Here is a 23,991-nt window from a genome sequence, read left to right on the forward strand (position 1 = left end):
AGCAAACCCTCTCTTTTTCCGCCCCCTCTCTCTCGCCCCACTTCCAAGAAAGCGCTGTTGGCTCTGCTGGGCCAATTCCACCAGCCAGCTGGACAAAAATATCCAGGAGACCCTCCCTCACTCACTGGCTGGAGCAGCCACCCCTTTCCCACCCCTACGCTGTCCTGCAGGGACTTTCCGCTCCCTGCCTGGAGCTTGCCCCCAAGTTGCAAGGAAGCACGTCATGGTCGTGGGGTTTTTTTGGCTATGGAGAGGATGTTCTTCCAGGATTGGTGGTGTGGGGTAGGATGGAGTCTCCCTCCCACCACCATCGGATGGTCCCACCTTTCCCTGCAGCTGGGGTGGTGCTGAGCCCTGTGATGTTCAGCATCTCCAGGCTAGGAGCCACAGCAGGGTAGGTGCTGCAGCCCGCCCTCCCTCCCTCGGAGGCTTGCAAAATTCTTGGATGTGCAGTCTGCCCCCCAGGAGCCTGTCTGTCGGGAGAATAAACATGAAAATCTCTCTTCTTTCTGCTCTCAGACCCTTTTTAAAGTACATGCCGCGGGGAGGGCAGGCACGGCTTGGAGAGCCGCCCGGGCTTCCTGGGAAGCATGGTGTGATGCTGGGGAGGGGGTGTTTTGTTTTTGTTTTTTTTTTTTAATTTTTTGTCTTTTGGAAACATTGCCATGGTGACCTGGGGGAAGAGACTGGCTTCCATTAGCTTAACAAGTTAAAGCTGACGGGAGAGGATCGAAATGGGGGGAGAGGTAGGGCGCTGCCCGGGAATGCCCATGCCTGGAGCTGCACAGCATCTCTGATGGGAATGGTGGGGCACGGGAGGAGGGCTGGCCCACTCCCTGCTTGTTTTAGAGGGACTCTGCTGTGCTTGTTCCTCCTTTTCTTTGTTTTTCATCATGTCCTTTTTTTAAGTCTGTTTTTTTTCTACTTCTTTTTTTTTTTTTTTACTTCTCAGCAGGGACAGGACATGGGTTTTACAACCCTGCAGGCAGCAGCTACGCTGCTTTAATCGCAGAGCAAGTATTGACTTTGAATACAACCTTTATTGCTCCCTTCCCTGCTCCCAGAACTGAGCACCCAGTTTCCTACCCAGCCTGGAGGCAAAGGGCCCTCCATGGAGGTATCATCTGCATGAGCCGGGAGCTAAGCTGGCCTCTTGGCTGCCTTTTTTTTCCTTTCCCACCTAGCACCATCCAGAGAGAAGTGCTCAATGACTATTAGTCCCCCAGGTCTGATGTCCGGGGGCTTTCCATGTGGCTAAAGCCCATGGCATGCTCCCTGGTTGTGTCAGGGAAAGGGGGATGGTGTTTGGTCCATTGCTGCTGCTTTTTCTGATGCATCGTGTCCTGATACTCTTGAGTGAAGAGATCATATCGCAGCTGCTGTGCTCCTGCTTTGAATTCAGACAGGACCCTGAATCTCTCCGTAACGAGGAGGTGAAGCTAAGACTGGTTGGCCCTCTTTCCTAAAGCTTTCTGTTTTAAGGCTCCATCTCAAAAGGAGATAGAGGACTCCAGGCAATGTTGACACCACTTGTCTCTGCAAGTCCTCCTGTGATGTCCCCAACTCCAAGATGCGGGTCCTGTGGCTCACCGCTTGCTTTCACGGGCGGCTGGTTCATGTGGCAGCTTTAGCAACCTTGCTTACTGCTGCCTTACCCGAGAACTGTGCCGTAAGGTTAGAAATCACACTGTAGCATTGCTCAAAGATGTGGAGGCATGTTGGTACCATGAACACCTATAAACGATTTGCTCACTGTAATTGTTGCTGCAGCTCGGGCTATTCCCAGGGTTATCTACTGCTGCTGTTGGAGGGAGCAGCATGACTGTAGGCACTGCGGTTTGCATTTTCGACCTCCCTGATTTTATTTTTTGTTTATGGCAAGCAGTATTTCTGGTTTTAAAACCCCTGAGAAAGCTGCAATACAAACGAGCTGGGAAGTGGCGTGTGAAAGGCAGATGGAGCCTTGCTCGTGCAGAATTGTGCCAGTTCGGGTCCAGCCCTGAAGGAGCAGATGCTGCTTTGGTGAAGAGTTTCTCATCCAGGACAGGCTAGCAGGAGTTAATTCCATCTCTGATGCTTACATAGTGAGGAGGCTTGTGCTGGGGGGAGTCTCCTCTGACTTGAAGGATAATGTGCCATTCAGGATGGGGATGACAGGTGCCTTGCTCACAACCACGGAGCCCAAAACCACGCTGGCCGTCAGCCTTGCCGTCTGCCAGGAATGAAAGCTAAGATCTGTCAGGCTGCTTTCTGGGAAAAAGGCTTGGTCGTTCCCAGCTGGGCTGCGATTGCTGTGAAATAGCCCCCCAGCCGCCTGGCACCCCGTCTGGAGGCAGACAGCCTCCCACCAGCCCCATCCCTTGAAGGGAAGGATGGGTGTGGGAAAACAAACACCATCCAAGCATGCGGTTGGGCGCTTTGGTTGCCTTCGTTTGCTTTTGCAGCCTTCAGCGTGGCATTTCCATGGAGAAACACCGCTAGCATTCATTGTACAAGACGCTATTGTTGCATTAAATATTTTGTGCTTGTTTTTAAATAAACTCCGGAGCAGAGTCCCGCTCCGTTGCCTCCCAGGAGGCTGTAGTGCTCTGGCCCTCGGTAACAAAAGGCGACTCCATAACGGCCACTTGTTTGTGCCTGGGAGTGAAGCTGGCCTTTATCCCAAAAGCCTTCCAGGGTTTTTTGTGGTTTTCTGGGCTCAGGCCAGTCATCGCCGCCCTCTCCCCCGCCTGGCTGTGCGTTCCTGCTGCTCCCACCCCACCGGTCGCATCCGCTGGGCTCCGGTCAGGAAGCCGCACGTGATGCACGTCTTCTTCCCTTCCCTCCTTTACTTCTTGCTGTTTGCTTGCTTGACAGCGGCACTGGCTCTGGTGAGGAGTTGGCGAAGCACGAGCGAGGAGAGAAGCGGGAAGCCAGGACCTTGCTTGTCTGTCCGAGGCCTGCACAGCCTGTCTGGGGCGGGAGTTCAGCAGGTCGGGTTTGGTCTTCTTTTTTTGAAGCTGCACAAATCCCAGCAAGCAGCAAGGACAGAAGCCTCCGGAAGACTTCTATAAAATGGCAAATGTCTCTGTTCCCTCTTAGTCTCAGCTGAGGTTCTCGCTGGGCTTTTACCTCCTATTGCTATTTTCAGAGCAAAATTTTCCTAGCCACCAGTGGCTCTTACGTTTTCCTGAGATCTCAAGATAAGACAGACATTTTTTACAGCGAGAACAATCATTCACTGAAACAACCTCCCCAGGGCTGTGGTAGAGTCCCCATCGCTGGACATTTTCAAGATCTAACTGGACAGGGTGCTAGATAGTCTCCTCTAGGCTCCCTTTCTCACAAAAGGTTGGACCAGATGACCTTTCGAGGTCACTTCCCACCTGGGATGCTCTATGATTCTGTGATCTCCTGGCTATACTTGTTTAACTTGGAAGTTGCCTTTAGTGTTTATTTTGAAGAATTTGAGAATAAAATCTTCTGTCCACCCATGGGAGTGACCTGGCCGTTGGAGTCCCTGCAGCATCCCACTGCTTGGTCTCCAGATGGGCTGCATCTGCTTGTTGCTCATCTGCTGGGGTGGTCAGCATGAATGGTGACTTCTCGGACACTGAAAAGACTTGCCCCCCAGGCCAGCTTTGTCTTCTCTCTGCTGGCCTAATGGGAGGAGAAGTCAGAAGCTGCTGCACTCGGGGATGAGCAAAGTTGATTTCCCCAGAGGCCCTTGTGATGAGGACTCTCCAGTGGAGCCACCCAAGGCTGTAAGATGGAAAAACCTGACACGGTTAGGGTTGAAAAACCTAAACCAGCAGCATCGCTGGTACAAGCTGGAGTGGTGAGGGCTGGTTCTTGGGCATTAGCAGATTCTGGTGACGATAAGCAGACCTTTTTTTGAGAGACTGCTACCGATACGCCGTTGTTTGTGAAACAGCAGTTACGTAGCATCCGAAAATCTCCATCAGCCTCTCTGGAGCTTGGCGGGTGTCCAGCAGCCAGCCTTCATTTGACAGGATGCGTTCCTGCCTCCCCACCGCCCCCGGCCCCTTTGGGGCCCCTCTGCCCCGCGCACCCCAGCCCGCTGCTCGCCGCGCCGGCTCTCCGCCTGGCTGCCACCGCCGCTCCGCCTCGCGTCCTCTCCAGCCGTGGGGATAAAGTCACCTCACGCTACTTCGGAAAGCCCCGAAACTTTAACTGCTGGCCTGTCCTTCCCACGAATTCTCCGGGGGGGCTGCTTTTGCTTGTTTTTTCCCCTCTCTTGACACCTTCAAGCAAGGAGGCGTCCCATCCCCCGTTAGGGAGCTTCAACAACCCAATTGCCTGTTGGGTTTTTGGGGCGCCCGGGCGCTGCTGAAGCCCCTTCGATACGCATCGGGAGGTGCAACCCGTGCTTTTTGGTTTTTTTCTCCTTTTGCTGGCGGTGTCACCGTGAGGATGTCGGTGTCGCCGGCCGCAGATGCCGCCCGGTTTTGTGAAGAGGGGCTTCCTGCGGGGTCAGCTCGCTCCATTGTGCCGGCGCTTCCCTTGCAGCTGGCTTCCTCCCTCCTGCGGCACCTAAATATAGCGGGAGGCATTGTGCGAGCGCGGTGCCGGTGAGGAACGCCGTCCGGAGGGTCCCAGCGCCGGGGCTGCCGGGCGGCATTTCCGTCGCCGCCGCCTCTCGCTGAGTTGGCCCTTGGCGTTGGCGCTTGCGTTGTCTGGGTGGTGATGGCTTTTGTTTTGAAGGGGGAAGAAGCGGGAGCCGAAGCTGACCCTTTCCCAAGTTTGACGTGTCCGTGAGGGGATTTTAAACAAGTCGAGACCGTTATTACGTATCTGGGTTTTTAAAGAAAGGTTTAACTTGGCTTAACTCTACTGTCAGTGCAGGCCCTTTAGACTTTGCACTTTAATTATCGTAAGATTGTTTAAAAGCTACAAAGATAAGAAAAACCTTAAACGTGACAGGCATGTACAAGCAGTTTTAATCTCAAGCTCTGTTTATACTGTAGTGCTTTCCTAAAGGGGAGTGGACAAGCTGATTAACAACTATAAAAACATTTTGACTCATAGCAGAAGAAAACGTTTAGTTGAAGGGATGTGTCTCCCAAGCACTAGCAAGATTCACTGTATTGCTGTTACCTCTGGGATGCCCCATGTACATTTATTCTCATTGTGATTTTTGTTGTTTTCCTCACTGTCAGTTAAAAATGGTGACTGCAGTCTTGCCTCATTTGTAATGATTTCTTTGATTATTTTTTGCATGTGTCAAATTGTTTTTAGATGGAAAATAGGATTCACTTAGAAAGTAGAAAAACCACAATACTTGAGAATATTAGTTAACCAAAAATGCACTAAATATACATGATACACCAGGAGAAAGCTGTGTTTTTGGAAAAGGAAGCAAATTTAACTGAGCTGGTAGCATTTGGCCAAGTAATCACCATGGCCTCACCAGTCTCTTGGTTGGTGGGACCGTGGTGATTACTTGCAGCAGCAGAGATGAACCTTCAGCTAAGCTCTTGTTTCCTGAATGAATAAAGTTTCATTCCTCTGCTTTCTAAGAGCCCCCCCCCAATGCCTCGTTTCCAAGCTTTGAACTAGTTATGGAGTAAGTTGGCTGTGCAAATTTAATAAGTCGAAGTAAAATGTCCTCTTCTCTGTAGAAGAACCTATAACAAACAAAAGCCAGATTATATTAAATGAGATGCTTAAGCGGTGCTTTTCCCTTAGTTTTGTGGCTCGTCTGTCTTTAAAATGTTAGCCAGATAAATATTTGTATGATGTTTAATGTAAATAAACCATATGCCTTTTGTTTATTTTAAAAGATATGCTAAGTAATCATTTTCATCTTCTCTGCTTAAATATTTAAAACAGTATGCCATGGGAAGTCCCATACTACGGCTCTGAGGACGCTGTAGAGCCTCTGTCTTGCCTGCTACGTCCTTTGCCTATTACTGCTTGAGCTCTCTGCATTTCCTCTGATTTTGGAGACGATGGGGTTTTTAAAGTTTCAGCGTTAGCAGCTTCAAACACTTTGAGACCTGGCTCGTGTATGTTGTGTTGTTCTACCGTGTCTGCCGCCACCTCTGCTCGTATCTCCTCAATTCTGCATGCCCACAGTGAGCCGCCGCGGGACCCAGCGTGTCTGGCCAGGCGCTGGGATGCCGCCGTGCCAAGCTCTGCGGTAACGCCTCTGCTTCTCGCTCTCCCTTGCAGGAATCTACATCCTGATTGCAGTCGGAGCTGTCATGATGTTCGTGGGGTTCCTGGGATGCTACGGCGCTATTCAGGAGTCTCAGTGCCTTCTGGGAACGGTAAGGCGCAAAGTTTTGGGTGCCCCTTGCGCCGTGATGTCCTGCCGGGCGGCGCGTGGCTGCGGCTCCCTTGCTGGAGGCTTTTCCGACAAGGGGGCCGGGAGGACGCGTGAGCACGTAGGTGGGAGCTAGCTGACCGCTGCAAGGAGCAAGGCAGCGCTGTTCGGCTGAAGGCATCTCTGCCTGGCCGGCTGGAGCTCCGACTGGGCTGGCAGGCATGCTGCAAGCTCCTGCTCCTGCCTGGCTGCCGGAGGGAGGCTGAAGCCAGCAGCACAGCAGAAGAGGTGTGAATAGCAAGATTCTTGGAGGTTTCATTTTCTCTGTTACATGAGAAACCACGCCCCCATGCTTTTATCCTCACCGTGGTCTGGCTGTGTCTTACCAAGCACCCACTAAACCCTCTTTCTTACCTGATGTCCCCTACAGCTTCCCCTTTCACTCTGTTTCAAGGCTGCCTGTGGCGATTCCAGTTCTTTTAAGGAATCATCTACTATTTTTATCTGTCTGGACAAGGAAACAGCAAAGATTTCCCACAATGTCTTAGTGAGGATGTCTAGGTACATCCTGGAAAATTCAGTACTGAAGTGCTACAGGCATCCTTGATGTGAGGCAGCAGCTCGGGATTCCTGGCACGGGATGAGCTTGATGGTATAAACTGTACCCACACCAAAAGCCTCTGCCGTGGGGGTAAGGGAGACCCATTTATTTAAAGCAAGTTCTCGCATGTGGTTCAGCTTTAAACTCCATACAAAGAAAAAAAAATTGGAGGGGTAAAACATAAGAAAAAAAAAAAAAAAAAAAAAAGGAAGGACTTCCCAGCACTTTGCTTCATTGGGCTGGAAGATTCTTGTTTGTGGTGTAGTGACCCATGGGTGTGGGACAGAGAGAAATGGAGCTGCTTTCCCTCGCTTTGGCAGATGGCTTCATCTGTAGTTGCTTCTGTTTCCCAATAAGAAGTGTGTGCTTCTCACCAGCTTTTATAAAGCACTTCTGAACGTTGGTGGATGAGAGCTGCTGTTGGAGTTTGGAGGCATTATCACTGCTGCTCAGAATAGGAGGAGCCCGTGCACAAATCCGACGGGTTGTTGTAGCAGGGTCTGGTAGCTTTGGATTATTTTTTTTTTGTTAACGCAAGTGATTACAGAACCTGAATTACCCCTCACTCCCTCTTGAAGTTGGAAAGAGGATTAGAAGGGCAGATGGTACAACGTACCTGAGGCCTGACAGGGAAACCGGCTGCTTTGGCTGAAATCAGCACTAGCTGCTGTGTGCTGCCCATGTTTGCTCGCACCTTGGCTTGCCAAGAGAGGGCTGGAGGAGCCTCGTGATGACGCTTTCCGCTGGCCAAGGTTCCCACCTTGCTCCAAGGACATTTCCAGGCAGCATTCTCAGGGTCGTGCACGGAAGCAGCCACTCCCCCCTCTTCTGCAGCCAGATTATATGATAGAGTGACTATAGGCTTATTGCAAAAGGGAAAAGTACCAGGCAGCTCCACGCTATCAAAATCCTGTGCCGAAGGCAGCGTGGAAGCTGAGCGGCAAGACCCAAGGAAGGCAGGAGGCAGCCGCTCGGCATGGAGCAGGCTCTGCTCCCCCGGAGGGAGCTGGGGCACGTCTGACCGCCCGGCCAGGAACACCGCCGTGTTCCCATAGCACCTCTGGTGTTCTGCAGCCACTTCTGGAGATTCAGAACTGACTCTGCAGGAAGTTGTACCTCCAAATGTGGGATAAATAAGCCATCCTTCGCTGGAGGGTAGCCACTGCAAGAGTGAGCCCTAGTGCTTAACCAGAGAATCACAGTGGCATCGTGCCCACGTTTAGGGTGCTGCGATTCCTTGGGGGGATGTGGGACCCACTCCCCCAAAGATGTTCCTGGAGAATCAGGGGTAGGTGGGTGTTTAAATGGGAGTTGGTTGTTCGGGGACTGGACAGGGATGTCGGAAGTCCTTTCCTGCTGTCAGATCAATAGTCCTGTTTCCGTTTTGCTGTTAACCCTTTGCTCTTGCACGTGAGACCCAGGTCATAGTATCATTCTGGAAACTCCCGTTTCCTCTGTTGTTGAAGAAAATGTCCTGAATCTGTCTGGAACAGAGACTGCCCAGAAACCAGGGACTGTTGTCTCACCCCATACTGTGATTTTGTCTTCCCCTGACTGCATTCACCTCTTTTGCTTCTTTACTTCCATGGTAACTCTCCCAGTTTGGGGCTTTTCCCAGGAAGAAGTCACAGAGGGTGATGTTGTTGCGGAGGTAGTGTTGGCCGCAAGTAGAGCGTGCCTGTCTGTGCCTTTTCACTTGACTCTGATGTATGAGCTTTACAGCTTCCCATTCCCAGTCTAACAGACCAACTGTCACAATGTGTTCCTGGGATCTGAACAAAAAGATGGACGGAGGCTTTGGGGGGATGGCAGGGAAGAGTGCTGGAATTGCACGAACAGGGTGGGACTGTGGGAAAACATCAGTGTTAGTATTTATGCAAAAAACTGCAGTAGCCTTGCAGGGCTGTGGATGCCAAGAGAGCTGGCCATAAATCACACCCTGAAGCCCCGCAGCTCCTCAGCAGTTGAAATGTGCTTTTAACCCTGCACTGGCAATTCCCGTCCTCAGAGCATCTGTGGCAGAGCAAGAAGCTTGTCCGGATGGTCCTGCAGGTGCATGAAGAGGAGCAATGTGTCTTGTGGTACACGGGGCATCCTCATTCCGGCCAGTCCCTGTGTGGGAAGGGCTCTGCTAATCCCTGCGCAGCCATCCCAGTGGGAAGTCTGGACGTGGGGTGGCATCCGATGAATTATAGGAGAACACGTTTGGGCTAAGTGCGTGTATGAGAGAGAAAAGGGTCTGAAGTCAGGTGACACCTTGCTCTGATCTCCGTCAGTAGAAGCGCCACTCCACACCTCTACCCACGTAATTGCTGCTTTTGCCCGTAGCCAGATATGTTAAGCGACCCTCTCTTGATTTGTCTTTGCAGTTCTTCACTTGCCTGGTGATCCTGTTTGCCTGCGAAGTTGCAGCTGGAATTTGGGGATTTGTCAACAAAGACCAAGTAAGACGACTCCAAATCCTGCGTTTGTGGGGCTGGGAGGCCGGGGCAGAACCACAGCAGATCCCAGCATGAGCTCTTTTGCTCATGAGCTGCTCCCGGACTGAGTCACGGGGGCTTGGATTAGCTGCGTGACCCGGGCAGGTCACCTAACTCCTCTCGGCCAGGCTGATGAACTTTAAATGTGAGCACTTGATGGTAGCAGCTGCCCCTTACGGTATATAGTGCAATGTCTGGAACAAAAATAGCTCTGTCTCGCTTGGGTCTCCTCCTTGCTGCCACACTGTCAGTCAGAGTGTGAGCTGATTCATGTATGAAGTCACGAAGGAAAGCCATCTGCATGTCCTAGGTGCCAAAGAGCAAAGAGCGAACCCAGCTGCATGGCTCCAAAGGGAGGGAATACCGTACGGGGAGAGCCAGCGTCTGCGGTAACAGGATTGCTTGATGCTTCCTGCTCTTTGCCAGTACCATAGAACCCGCTCCGGGCTGCTCGTCTGCCAGGACTGAGCTTGCTGCTGATCAATATGCCGTGCGCACGTGAGGGGTAGAAGTCGGGTGTCTGTCCCAGGCACCCTGCCAGGGACTGCTTGCTTGGATGAGGTCCTCTGGCTGGAGAGGGTTAGCTAAAGGGTAGGACTGAAAATTGCAGCTTTTCACCTTCCCTTTCCGCTCACCTTCCCTTCACTACGGTCACATGTGCTTGCACACGTGCGGATTTTGGTCTCAAAGAGCAAAACTGCCGGCGTATGGGAACCATGGCCACGCTGCAGCAAGCAGTGGGCTGGGTGTTGATCACTCACCCGTCCAGGGTTTGGAGGAGAGAAGGGGACTGCTTGTGCTTAAAGCCAAGGTTAGACTCTCCGGCAGAGCAGGAAATGTGTTTCTTTACTAAGAGACGTAAGCCAGCTGTGTCAGTAGGTGGTGGCCCGCTCAGTTTCCACATGCGTGTAGGCCACAGATGACCAGCTCAGCCGTGAATGGGAACACCCTTGTAGTCATTCACTGGAGAAAGCATGACTTCACCTTAATAAACTCTTCCGTGGCTAAACATATTATTATGCAGGCAGGGTGCCGTTTCCTAGCAACTTCGGTGAGCTAATTAACCTTTGCAGAGGGGCTGTGCCTCCTGCAGATGTTAGTTTGTGAATCCTGAAGAGTCCAAGATGTGCGATTGAACCGACAGCAAAAAAAGTGAAGCCTGAGTAGGGAGGGATCCCATGGCTGTTGCTTTCCACAGTGGGGAGAAGGTGCTTGGCCATCAGAGCATAAAGCTGAGAAATTTAGGATTTGCCAATACAACAGCGATGACCTCAGCCCCTAAAAATAATTTTGCAGTTTAAAATGAACGGTGGCAGTCTGTTGGCCTCAGCTGTTTTTGCAGCCTTGATGATGAATGGGCTGTTTGGAGGTCCCCGCTCCCAAGGCAGGCAGCTTGCTTCTCCCTGCCTCGGTCAGGGGCATTTCAGGAGCAGTGTGGGCTGGGAGGGAAGCGCTGAATGATCCCAGCCCCTGAGAGCTGCTCCCAGCAGGATTCTGTTCCACCTGGGTTTGCAGCCCTTGGGGGGACAGTCATCTCCTATCACGTGGGCACAGGATGCTCTTCCATGAAGCTGAAGGCAGTCTCTCCCCCAGCCTGCCTTCCTGGGGATGCTTTAGATACAGGATGGGGAGACAAGAAATAGCTTTTTTTTTTTTTTTTTTTTTTTTTTTTTCTCCCCGATGTACCAGAATCAAATGGTTTGATCTCCCTCCAAAGCAAATTTTTTTTTCAGCAGTGACAGAGAAATGCTGGGATAATTGATTGAAATCACACTCCTTGCTGCAGTTTCTTTTTTCGTGTGCTAATCCAGCCTGTGCTGCCAAGAGCAGATGTTCTGGAAAGCGTTTCCCCTTTCGTACTTGCTCGTATTTTTTTCTTTTGCTTCTCTTGCATGTCCTCCTTTCATCTGTCTCTCCCAAATTACTGGAGGGTGTTAGAGGAGAAGCCACAAGGCCAGTTTCCCTGAAAATGAGGGGGTTTTTGCATTGTGGAGCAGAACCCCATGGGTGGCTGCGGTTTACCAGCCCAGGTGGCAGGGCTAGAGTACGGATGAGACTTCTCATATAACCATTTACAGGATGGGGGTACCCAGCTCCAGGTAGGGACCCAGCCAGAGTTTGATACCCATCTAAAAGCACCTAGGCTTCCTGACCCAAATGAACCGCCTCGCTAGGCTTTAGCGCGCGATCTCTCCCAAATTCCTGCCATCCCCTCCAAGCCAGAGAGTAAGCCGAGGTACCCATGCCTACAGACGGCCTCACTTGCACACCCCACCTCCTCCTGGCTTCCCCAGCACGTCCTGTCTCTGCGGCCTCAGTGGGAAACGTGTTGCCTGCTTGTTTTGTCTCCGTGTGTTGGATGGTCCAGAGCAAGCTGTTTCTGCATTCCTGAGCCCAACAGCAAATCTCTGTGGGCTGAAGGCTATCTCGGATCTTGTGGTTCACCCTCCGGGGCTTGGCTGTCTTTGCCTGCTAGAGAGAGCTCGTGGAGCGCTTGGATCGCGTTGGCTGGAACCTGCTGGCTGGTGGATAAGGTTCTTGCTATTTGCTGCTCTTAACGCGCTACGGCTGGAAGGACTTGAGCCCTATGAAAGACAGACCTTTGTTCACACCTGTGCAAATAAACGGGGTCTAAATCTATTTAAAAACTGCTCATCTACCTGCAAGTGTCATTAGAGGGAACCTGTCCCCTTCAGGCACATCTGCTGGATGGGTTTCCTCCTCGCCTGGCTGAAAGGGAGTTTTTCCCCTGTCTTTCCTAGATAGCCAAAGATGTGAAGCAGTTCTACGATCAAGCGTTTCAACAGGCGCTCATGGCAGAATCGGAGACGAACAACGGGAAAGCTGTAGTGAAGACCTTTCATGAAACGGTAAGACATTGGTGGTCTTGCTGCACACGCTGCTTAGGCTACATGCTGTTGGCCAAAGCAGCCGCTGATGGATAGCATCTGCCTGCTGTGAATTACACCCAGTTAACTTCTGCGTGCGGTTTGTCACTGGGTAAGTGGTGAAGAGCGACTGTTGCTGCACACAGACTGGTCCTCCCCACCGAGGCAGAGGCAATAACTTGAACTACAAGTCCTCAGGCAGGGAATGAAGGCACCGCTGGATTTTTTTGATGCTTAGGAGCGAACTGGATCAAATGTGTTCTCAGCAGTGGGATTTTGCTGCCTGCTTTCTAAGTGCTGTGTAGAAATATCTCCATAGGAGCTTCTTGCAGCCACAGGAAATGAGAATGTGGGAGGAAGGAGAATTAAAAATGGGGGTCAGGAAAACAAATGGGAAAAGCAGGGTCTAAAGCAGATGATGCTACATGCAGGTCTTAGCCTGTCAAGTTTGCTGTTCTTACATGTCAAGAAACAGAGTTGTGCCCTCTTCAATATTCTGTCCTTCATGCTGTGCTGGGAAGTCTGGTCCGAGCTCTAATTAAGTTGCTTTTCATTTACCTCAGCACCCCTGATTTAAGTAAAATTCAATGGAAGAAAAATGTTGCTCTGAGGAACTAATCCCAATACTTCCTCTGCTCAGCAGGAAACAAAATCACTGGAGAGTTGGGTTCGCTCTCCTCTAGGATACCAATGCCATCCCTGTCTGGGACTATTGTAGGAAGCAACTGTGTTGTATGGAAAGAAAAAATCAAATTTGGAGAGTTATTCCCCCTCCCTTGTTTCCCCCTCCAAGATGCCTCCTTGGTCTTGGGTGGCTTCAAGGACATTTAATGATGGGGAGAGCATTGCATGAGTGTTCACTGTCTGATAATTCTGTTTTTTTGTCGGTGTGTTGGGGTTTTTTTCCCCCCTCTCTCCATGTAGCTGGACTGCTGTGGTCCTGATAATACAATAGGAGCTATCACTCCCCTCTGGAGAGACGACCTCTGCCCAAAGAAGGACTCCATCATGAAAACCTTTATGGAGGTAGGCACATCTGCTCTTCACTCAGCGCAGCTCCTGTGGGGAAAATCAGCTGCCAGGGAAATTTGGGAATTTATTGGGAATTAGATAAAGGGTAGAGATTTCATTTATTTGGGTATGCTGTAGAGGGATGTCAGAGGTTCCCATCGGTTCTTCCTTTGCTGTTCCTGCTTGAGGGGGCTGGCAGGTGCAGAGGGGTGAAGTCCGGTGGGAAGTCCTAGAGCCAGGACCCAGGACCATGAGTGGGACCAGGGGGAAGCAGACCTACCTTTCTGGGTGCCAGGGCGGGTGAGGGGAAAGCAGGCTCTCTGACCAGCATGCTTCTCTGCTTCAGTCCTCGAACTGCCACAAAAAAATCGACGAGCTCTTCTCCGGGAAGCTGTACCTGATTGGTATTGCTGCCATCGTGGTTGCTGTGATCATGGTAAGCGTGACTGTGCGGAGCCCTGCTGTTGTGGGGTGGGGAAAAGCTGCCTCGGGGTGCCCCGGTCCTGTTCCAGCTGGGCTGGATCCATCCCTCTCCTCCAGATGCCCCTGTGGCTCAGCGTGCAGCACCAGCCCTCTGCACCCCAGCTGCTCTGGGACGTGGTGAGACCGAGGGCTTTGTCGTCCTCCCGGGGGGTCGGGATGTTAGGGCAGGCACCCGGCGAGCGTGGTAAAGCAGGAGCACCTGCAACACCATCCAGAAGGGCAGAGCACCGTCGAGCCTCCTTCCTGCCTCCAAACCCGCTTGTTTCTCAGGCAGCTGTGTTTGTTCGCTGGGGTCTGCAGCGGGAAGGGATTTGCTTTCTTTGCCACCGTAGGTTTGCTCCTCAGCAAGCGGGGGGTGGCGTGGGCTGGTAACCCAGCACCTGCGCAAAGGCTGGGCTGTAATGCTGGAGGGATCTCAAAGTGTTTGCTGCGTAGCTGGCAGTCGGGAGGCTTGCGACGTACCACCACTGCTGCCAGCAAGAGAGGGGAGAACATAATCTTATCTCAAATTGGCCGACTCCTAATGAAAACCGCAGCGAAGCCATAGCGTCTCTGCCCTTATCTCTGGCATGAGTTTATGTGGAATGGGGGACCTTGGGACGGGGGAGGGGGAGCTCCTGCATTGTACTGGTTGGTGCCTCACTGGTGCCCCTGTGTCTCCCGACAGATCTTCGAAATGATCCTGAGCATGGTGCTGTGCTGTGGCATAAGGAACAGCTCCGTCTACTGAGCCGTGAGAGCCAGGGAGGGGAAGGGGGGAGCAGGGCGGACGGCGCTAGAGGGGACCCCGAGTGCCACCAAGTGACCAGGAGACATTTCAACAAAAGACAAAACTATGTATATAAATACTTCCAATATTACCATACAGTACTTATCATTTTTATTTTGAAGTACTTTTTTTTTTTTTTTAAATAATAAAACTTTCCCATATCCTTGTGGCTGAGTTAGTTACACATCAGTTTTGTGTGATGGGGAAAGCTGCTGTAGCAGGAGATCGAGTCCTTCCTCCCCCTTCCCCATCCCCCATAACTCAGAAATACTGTTGGTGGAATATGTACAGAGGAGAAGGCTGCAGCCTGTTATCAGAAAATTTTGCCTTGGTTTTTACTCTTTTTCAACACTGACTTTTTTTATATACATAATTTGATGCTGAAGCAGAATTTAGCATTTTTCTTCATTTGTACTCACCTTTTCCTACCATCACCCCAACTCCCTGGCATTTCCAAGCTGTCTGTAGGGAAGCCTGGCTGACTGCCCGAAGCCTGGGAGAGAGGAGAGGAAACAGCTCCCGTCGCCTGGATGTGTCCCGCAGGAAACACAGGCACGTTGTTCCTCTCCGATCTGTTTGCATCGCTAGGTCAATCCTTAACAGAAGTCTTGATTAAATTTTTTTACTCTCTGAAGAGTGGGGATGGTTTTGGCTTTTTGTTTTTGTGGGTTTTTTTCTTGGGGCTGTAACTTTATAAATTGGCTCATTTCCATTGATTTGTTACATTAAAGGGTCAGTAGCTGGGGGTGAATTTTAGTCATGGTTTTTCAAATATAGCAAACTGAAAAGTAAGTCACTTTTTTAACCTCCTTCAATGTTTCTTTATAGACATATGTTTTTCAGAGAGTCTAGTTCTGTGCTAAGTTTCCACTCTTAGGCTAATGCTTGCATACAAATGATATTGGAAAAAAGAAGAAAATTTTTTTTAAAAAAAACATCCTTAACCTTAGGAATCCTGCATTTACATATTGCAGGATGACGCTTGGGAGTTCCCAGCCATATGCATACATGTTTAAAATTTCATCTTTGCATCACTCTCTTGTTCAATGAAATTTTCCTTACTTACAGCATATTGTCGCACACTGTAACATTGCTAGGAAAATGTCATAACCTGATTTTGGAGAAAAAAAAAAAAGTTTATTTTTAAGACCTTCGACTTCCAGTTACATCAACAGCAAGACATTAGCTTATCAAAGCAAGGGAATTCAGGATTTTAGATCGCACCAGTTGAAACACTTTCTTGTGACCTGGTAAGCTTTGATTGCCAATTCGATGTATGTGGCTTCTGTAGTATGCCACTCTGTTACCATGTAGATAGAGGGGGAGAGTGACCCAGGAGCTATGTAATAAAATCAGAGTGTTCTAAAAAGATGATCTATATGTATAGTTCTATAGATATATATTTTTAAGCAAAGCCTTTTCCTTAGCCGTACAGGCACTTGAGCTGGAAATGATAGTATCTCTCAGCTCTTTGCCACCTTGAAGCAGGTAAGGGGAGGAGTTGAAACTAGTGATCACGTTCCCCACTTCGGGAATATTTCTGTTTCTTAAAGTATTTCACTCTCCCACTTTGTTGCAACAAATAGCTTCAGATCAGATAGGGAGGGAGACCCGTGATCATTTTAAACTAGTACCTTGTCCATTGCACGTGGCTGCCATGGCCTTTACCACTACAGGATAGGAAGTTCCTGCACTGGGGCAAACTGATCCAATTGGAGGCTTTTCCCCCCTTCCACTGCTCCCCTTCCTTTTTCTGCCTTTTAGAATATAGGGCCTTTAAAATTATATAGGTAAGTATATATATATATATATCAAATTGTGCTAGGTAAGAGGAGGAAGTGCTTCAACAGAACTTCAGATTGAGAGGTTGGACAAGAAAAGATTCAGCCTTAGAAATAGCCTTAAAGCAACACTGCCCTGAATGTCCACGTTGTGCACATCGAGAACGAGATGAGGTTTTGCAGTAGGTAACCCCCTCCCCTGCTCCCCAGCGTAGCTCCTTCAGGTCATCCACTCTGTTATGTGGCTATATGTATATGCATCAACCAAGCATGTGTGTTTACATATATGTGCATCGGGATTGTTAGCATACAGAATGGATGTGTAACTTGCTGCCTTTTTTGTTGACTGTTGATAAATGTGTATAAGTATGCCATTAAGCACTTCAATTCTGTTTTCTTTCCTTATACCGTATTTTTGATATTGTTCAGTATTCAGTTGATGCTGTGTATGTAGCTGGAGCTCTGTTTGAAGACGGACTGGGTCTCAATGCAGGTCAGGTGTGTCCTTGGACGTTGTAACTCTAGGGGTCTGGGCTGTCCCTCACAGGAGCAGTTGGGAGAATAGTACTTTGAGAAGGAGTCTGAGAGCTGTGGGAGGAAGAAGAGCAGGACGTTTGCTCAGACCATGTGCCGCACGGGTGCAGTTTGCTCTCTGACTCATTTCAGAAGTGGCTTGTCACTGTGGGGAGCTCCTGAGGCAGCTCCCTGGGCCACCTCCTGTCCCTGCAGCTGTTGGGGGAAAGGTGCTGCAGGAGAAGAGCCAGCGGCTGGGAAGGTTGTGGGAGGGGGCAGAAGGAGTTTTGCAGGGAGAGGGTAATGCTTTCTTTAGACTTACTAGCTGAGAGTCCCCATGTTCGATGGAATGGTCATCAGCTGTAGCAGGAGGGGTCAGCCCTAGGAGAAGAGGGACAGAGAGGAACTGTCATGTTTAAGAACGATGAAGTAGCTGAGAAACCCTCACAGCAAAAACTACCCACTTGGGTCTCTTCTAGTCCGGCCTCCTGTGAAGCTGGACCTGAGTTAAAACAAACTAGAGAGGGAGCTGTGAAGGGCTGAGGGGACTCGCCCTGTTGCAAGCACTAGGATCCAAAAGTGACAGGGCTCTTCTGCCAGTTGGTCGGTCCCAAAGCTGGCTGAGGTGAAGGGGGAAAAAACACTAGGTAGGACCCCTGCCCTACCTCAGACCCTCTCCTGCATACCTGCGCATTCGTGTGTGCAACATGGGGCCCTGTCCTGCTCCCCTCCATGCTCCCAAAAACAAAGGATGAAATTGTGTGCTGTAAATACGAACCCCTCCCTCTCCAGGGAAGCATCCTCCTGGAGCTAGTGACAGCTGAGAAAATAGCTGTGAGCTGAGGCAGGGAGGAGGAGGAGAGAGGCTGGTGGGGAAGAGGAGAGCCAACTGTCCAGGTCTAAGTTCAAAGACCACATCAAAAGGTCAAACAGAGCTGCTGACAGCTTAACTGAATGCTTGGGATTTTTTCATACTGTGGAGCATGCCACAAAGCAGTGTGTTTAACTTCTTTCTGCCTTTTTTTTTAAAGAAATGAAACAAAAATCAATTTAATAAACATTTCTCATAGTGTGCATAGTGTGATGAACCGCTGCAGTTTTACAACCAGTTAACACCAGGATGCTTTGTGAACCAGGCTTCAACAGCATGGGTTTTTCCAGCCTCTGGGAGGGGAGCCTGCAGGCAGGCTGGGGACACATCCAGAATGGTGCTGAGGGAAGGCAAAAAGGTTGCTTGCTGGCAGCAGTGGCTGCTGCAATCATGCCCCCCCCCTCAAGGGAAGGGGGGCACAGCTGTGGGGGAGCTAATGTGGATTGCAAAATAGGGTGACTCTGCTGAAATTCAGGGGGGCTGCGATGGCAGTATTGCGCACACTCAAGGGGCTTCTCCTAAAGTGACCAAAAATGGCCCAAAATGCCCCCTGCTGCCATCCGGCCGGGGCCTAGTCTGATTTTTGCAGATGGTCTGGTAATGCCACCGTTGCTGCCACCGCCTGCCCCTCCGCACCATCAGGGGAAAGCCTGGCTGAGCACGAGAGGGGAGGCCGAGTGCTGTGATCCCACAACTGCCTGCCTTTCACTGCCCTGTCTTGGACTTCTCGCTGCATTTGAAGCAGGAATGTCCCACAGCGGCTGCCAGCCATTGCCCATGCCGGTATGGAGAGGGAGGGAATGCTGGGCGAGGGACAGCAATATTCAGCTGCCACAAAGAAAGGCAAGCCCTGTTCCGGTGGCTGTGCCTGTGCTGCGAGATCATGCCCATCTGTTGTTCTTTCACTTGTTCACCTGAATGTTAATGGAGTCAGACATAATGACTTCTAGAAAGAAAAAAAAAAAGTGATATTTAAAAACAATAAAAAAAGAAACAAAGCAAAACTCCTTGTTAGTGGATTTTTAATGATGTGTTGTCAGATCTTGTTTCTTTCCATCGTGTACAGATTTCTGCCACGTCTTCAAGGGAACAGGCTTGTCTTGTTCTCGTATTCAAGCAAAATTCAGGCTGCAGGGAATGCAGTCCTTAGCTGACCCTCTAGGTGGTTTCCCGTGAATGTGATGCTCTTTGCTTCACGCCTTAAGACATTTGGATTGTGGTGCTATGTTGTTGCTCCAGATGGGATAAAATTATTCCTGCCTCTGGAGCTAGGATTAAGCTGATGTGAGTCACTGTCAGACTCAGGCTGGTGTTCAGCAGGGAGAAACGATAGTGGAAACTAACTGGCAAAGCACAGTGTGTATTTGGCATCCAGGGCGTGTGCCTTGGGACTTCAGCCTAGAAGTATAGCTGGGATCTTAAACCTTCCCTGGCTAAATGCAGTCCCCTCTGTTTGCACCTCAGGCCTGAGTATTAACAGTGAGGTGCTCGAAACAGATGAGTTGTACATGATACTTGAGCTGAGATGCTGGGAGAGGACTGGGCAAACCAGGCCCTTTTAATGTGCTGTTAAGTGAAGACATGGGTTATTCTTGGAAAACAGCAGGCCTGCTGTGTAGAAGCATGTGAGGCCACACAGATAAACCACTGTGAAGGGAAAGGGTGGGTGGAACACTTGTGGCCTGCTTGTTCTCATCTTGTACCAACAACCCTGGCTTACGCTTCTCTTAAACATTTTTCTCCAGAGGTCTGAAGGACTTGGAAAGTCACTGGAGACCTTACTGTGGATTTCCGATTCCTAGGAATATGGTTGTGGAATCTTTTGTGAAACAAGAATTTCACAAAATAAAAATACAAGTGTGAATTTTTCTAAGCTAGACCAAGTTGGGTTTTTTTCCAGTGGAATTTTTTTCCTTCCCCCTCCCAAACTGTCTTTAAAAAAAAAACCAATTCTCTAGACTGTTTCTAACGAGGAGTTTTGGAGGTATTTTTTTGCTTTTGCAAGCTCTGTTTCGTAAGCCTCTTCTGGGCTGTTTGTGTTGTAAGTAGCAATGTGCCCAATTGTTTCCTACTAAGACAGCTGTGACTAACATGTATAAATTGCTTGTGTCCATTCCCTAATAAGAGGTTGTCTGAGCTCTAACCAAGATTTGCAATATTCCCACAGGAGGGAAAAAACCCAGCCAGCTCTTCCATGCAAGAGCTGTTTATGGCAGAGGTTTCTGTAGAGGAAAGCACCCTTGCTGCTGGATCCTGGCTGCACCCTCCCTCTGCCTGCCAGCTCTACTTGCCAGACTCGGTGATGAAGGATGTGTTAGATAGTGGCTGTGCTCACATTCCTGCTCTGAACTGCAGTTTTCTTTGCTGGGCATGGCAGCATAGCCCTTCCAGTTAGGGGAGAGGCGGGAGTTTCAGCTCCAGGGCAAGCTACTGACAATAGAGGAGACTGTTCTTAAAAAAAAAAAAAGGTGGATATTTCAACAACTTCATTTACTGGCAGGGCCGTGGCAGGGCTAGGAAGCTGTGGCTGCTCCAGAGAGGAAGCAAGCCTGGAAATACAGCCCCCAGTGAGGGAACATCTGCCATCAGTGGGTGCTGAAGGGGAAAGGAAAACAGTCAACTACCTGACCAGCTCTTGATTAAGTGATAAAGACACTGGCTAGAAACCCCAAATCCCATACGTACCACACTGTGCAGTTGAACTAGAGGCACGGTGTTAATCTGTGTATTTTTGTCTGACCACTCCTCTCAGTTTCAGCCTGGGGAGCATCAGATTGCCTTGCAAAGGGCATAACCTAAGTAGGAGGGCAGAGAAGCGCTGCTCTGGTGCGAGCTCTTCAGCCAGCCTCTGGCAGCTTGTCTGACGCAGGCGGCCTGATGCTTTCACTTCAGAGCCCAGGGACCTGGAGCAAACAGAAAACACACCCCAGCCACTAAAACCACTGCATAACTGAAACCCACGTTGTTTCCACATTTGCAGATACGTTAGAGGGTACCTAAACTTTGCAGCCAGGCATGCTAGTGTGGACCGCCTGGCATTTGTCACTGGGTTTAGATGACCCAGCTCAAGGGCCAGTGGTTGCAAGTAAGGTTTCTAATTAGAGTTTAGTCACCTTTTCCTTAAAAAAAAAAAAAAGTGTTTCTTGGCCCTACTTTGCTAGGGCATTCCCTCATGTCAGAACACAGCTTTGCTGAGTACCAAAGAGGTGTTGGTGTTAGGCCAGGCGAGACAGCGTGCACAGAATACCCTGCCTGCTGGCTGCGAGGAAACACGTAAGATATCTTCCGGCAAGGGTTAGTGGTGTTAAATGCAAAGCCCTGTGTTGGCTACAAAGTTGTGTTGATTAATGAAGCTCCTACAGGTCATGTTCTAACAAGAGATCTGGGGAGTTTTAGGGGTTTGTGGTTTTGGGGTTTTTTTCTTCATGTTAACTTCAAGGCCCTCAGCTGGTTCCAATGACCTCTTTCAGCCCTTTGCTACTGGTGTTAGTATCAGGTACACTGGGGCCAATAATAGGAAAGAAAAAAAAAAAAGCAGCAGGAATTAGAAGAAGGGGGTTTTTAGTACAAATATTCTGTAGCTAAACTGAAATGAGCAGAGACCCCCAACTGGTTTTGTTTCTTTTTAAAATTTCAAATAATTGGAGAGAGGAGTAATTTTGCACTGTATCCTGGAAACTCACCCCACGGGGGATTTCAAGGCCATTTGTAGGCTTTTCTTGCTGCAAATGGGAGAGGGCAAGTTGAATTACATCCTTCAGCCTGTGACTGCCTTCTCCTAGCAGAGAAGGAGGGGATGGTCGCTACTGTGCTTTTGCCTTTTGCCTGCAGGAAATACTCTTTTCTCTCCCTGCCTCCCCTCAGGAGCTCCAGCATCAGCTGCGTGTGGCCATACCAGACTAACTTCCGTACTCCTTCCGGATGCAGGAGATGGTGAAAATGCATCCGATCGCTCTGTCTGGCTTGCAGGATCTGGGCGGCTGCTAGGGAATCGCCTCCACTTTCCTATAGCCGCGAGGAGAGGGGCCAGCGGTCCCTGCCAGGCGCCTAGCCCAGGCTCTGGGCGCAGAAGCAGCAGGAACCTGCCAGTGAGCAGTGGAAACAGTTACCGGATGGGGGCCAAACAACAGATTTATTTGCAAGAAAGGAGCACAAGGCGCCCAGGAACGGGGCTGAGACTGGTATGCATTTGCACTCACTGCCCCCTCACGCGGGGACACAGTGGCTTCCTGCAGACACATGTGGGCATCGTGGTGAAGGAGCCAGCCCCTTGGAGCCCGCGTACCGGATGCAGCCCGCTCACTTGGATGATGTCCCACGCTGCAGCTCAGATCCGCCTTCCAGCCCCCCACCCCTCTTCAAGCCACCTTAGTTCATGCCGGCGAGGGGAAAACGCTTTACCATCTGTTCAGCTTCAGAGTCTGACTCATTATTTTTATTTCAGCTGTCGCCAAGCAATAGCAAAAATCCCAACACACCAGCATATCCACTGCTGCAAACTGTCTTGTCCTCAGCCACCAGAGAAAAAGTCACTCACCCCTAGTTCTTTGCAGTGTGCGATACTGCAAAAAGACAGCAAGGAGGAAAAGGGTACAGCTTCTGAAAGTGACCTTGGTCATCAACTTACACGGCATCCAGGCAAAAAAAAAGAGAACTTGTAGCCTCTGGAAATGGAGGAATGGAACTTGTCCCTGAAGGCACCCATATCCATAGGTGATGGAGACAGTGGAGGTGGTGTTGCCCTCTTCTGCCCCCCTGAGCCCCTAACCTAGCATTGAACCAAGGTTCAAAACAAAAGAGCACCATTGTTTGCACCAGGCTGTAGTGTACCTTGCTTGTCTCCAGCCCTACAAAAACAGGACATGCCACCGCTTACTCCACATGCTTTTCTTGCCTGCTCCTTACTGCCCTCAGAGGCTCACTCCTGGGGTGTCCCCAACACCCTAGACAGTGTTACACAGCACTGGTAGCCTTCACTCATGGTTTAGTCTTGGCTCCCTTTGCCTGTTTACTACCCTCCTCCTATCTGTTCCTGCTTGCCTACCAGAAGACTCATGTTTTCCTTTCTTCCTCCCTCCAGCTGGGAACCCATTTGAATGCCTTTGACCATACTACCATATGTGTATACACTAAAACAACATGATCACAAATGGGGAAACACCTCTAGAGCTGTTGTTTTAAAACTACTGCACGACTCCAGCCAGACGGAAGACATTTTACGCTAACCTCATCATTGCTGCCAAATGTATTCCAAACACAGCCCTTGTCTCATAAATTACCAGCAGGCGAAAGTATGTATTTAAAAACTCACAATGCAAATGAAGTGGCTGCAGTTTATATTATGGGTGACTCACAGTGAGGCCCCGCTAGAAGGGATCCTGTGAATTCTCCTTGGCCATGGCCACAGCCTTACCTCTAGCACATCCATTGGCAAAGCAACCGGTGATGCAGTAGGGTTGGGATGCCATCGGAGGGGAAAGTAGAGTGCCACTAAAAATCAGACAAAGTGGGGCTACGTGGTAATTTCTTCTTTTGCTGCCAAACGATGGCATAGATGAGCTTTCCTTAAACTCAAGGCCTATAGCAAATCCCTCAGAGTGGGGTGATCTGAAGAGGTAAACGTGCAACCTTTAGAGGCTCAGGGCCTTTGCAGGCATTAATCTAATTTAATGATGAAGCCCCAAGGCCAGGCAAGGCAGTGAGACCGAGTCAGGGAAAGGCTGGAGGCGAGCCCTGCAAACTACTGGGCCACATGCTAGCACAGCGAACCTTGCCTTTTCTTTTTTCCTTAGGAGTAAACAAGCTAAATATTGAAGCCACTTGGGAAGCATGTTTCCACAGAAAATTTAAACTTTTTGCTGAAAGGGGGGGATCAGGCATCTTTAGCCAACACCAATAAAATATTTTCAGACAGAATTCCACTTCTTGATGCATGCAGAAAGAAACATTCTTCTGGGACAGAAAATGGAAACTTTTTTTTTTATGGATAGCTGTTTTACACCCCAAGTGACTAAGGGTTTTCTTGTTAGAAAATAAATACGTAACAATTGGAAAAAAAAAAAAAAGAACAAACCCCCAGACACTTCCTCTGAAGTTTTCATTGTGGCCAAACCCTGCTTTTCTGAGGAGAAAAAAGCGCTGCTTGCCATGTTTTTGTTCCAGACTGTTTAGGGAGGCGGCGGTGCCGCCCCTGCCTCGCCGGCCCCCTCAGGGCGCGGGCAGCCCGAGGGGTGGCTGTCGTGCCTCAGCCACCGCGGCGGCGGAGCCCACGCTGACCGCCACCGGGGCGCCCGGGGGAACCCCACGCTCCGCCCTGCGCAGGCGGC

At 50.0% G+C, this 23,991-nt stretch overlaps 1 protein-coding gene across 1 annotated transcript in view; it reads left to right on the forward strand.

The window, feature by feature from the left end:
• The window catches only part of CD81 (CD81 molecule), a 35,393-nt gene extending 17,525 nt beyond the window's left edge, over positions 1 to 17,868 (forward strand). Inside the window, exons 3-8 of the mRNA XM_075047911.1 lie at positions 6,175 to 6,272; positions 9,239 to 9,313; positions 12,112 to 12,219; positions 13,162 to 13,263; positions 13,595 to 13,684; positions 14,399 to 17,868. Coding sequence (XP_074904012.1) covers positions 6,175 to 6,272; positions 9,239 to 9,313; positions 12,112 to 12,219; positions 13,162 to 13,263; positions 13,595 to 13,684; positions 14,399 to 14,461 — 536 coding nt within the window. The 3' untranslated portion in view covers positions 14,462 to 17,868. The remainder of the gene's footprint in view (positions 1 to 6,174; positions 6,273 to 9,238; positions 9,314 to 12,111; positions 12,220 to 13,161; positions 13,264 to 13,594; positions 13,685 to 14,398) is intronic.
• The last annotated feature ends 6,123 nt before the right edge of the window (positions 17,869 to 23,991 follow it).

Source organism: Buteo buteo, chromosome 16, assembly GCF_964188355.1.
Source record: "Buteo buteo chromosome 16, bButBut1.hap1.1, whole genome shotgun sequence".
Classification (NCBI taxonomy): Eukaryota; Metazoa; Chordata; class Aves; order Accipitriformes; family Accipitridae; genus Buteo; species Buteo buteo.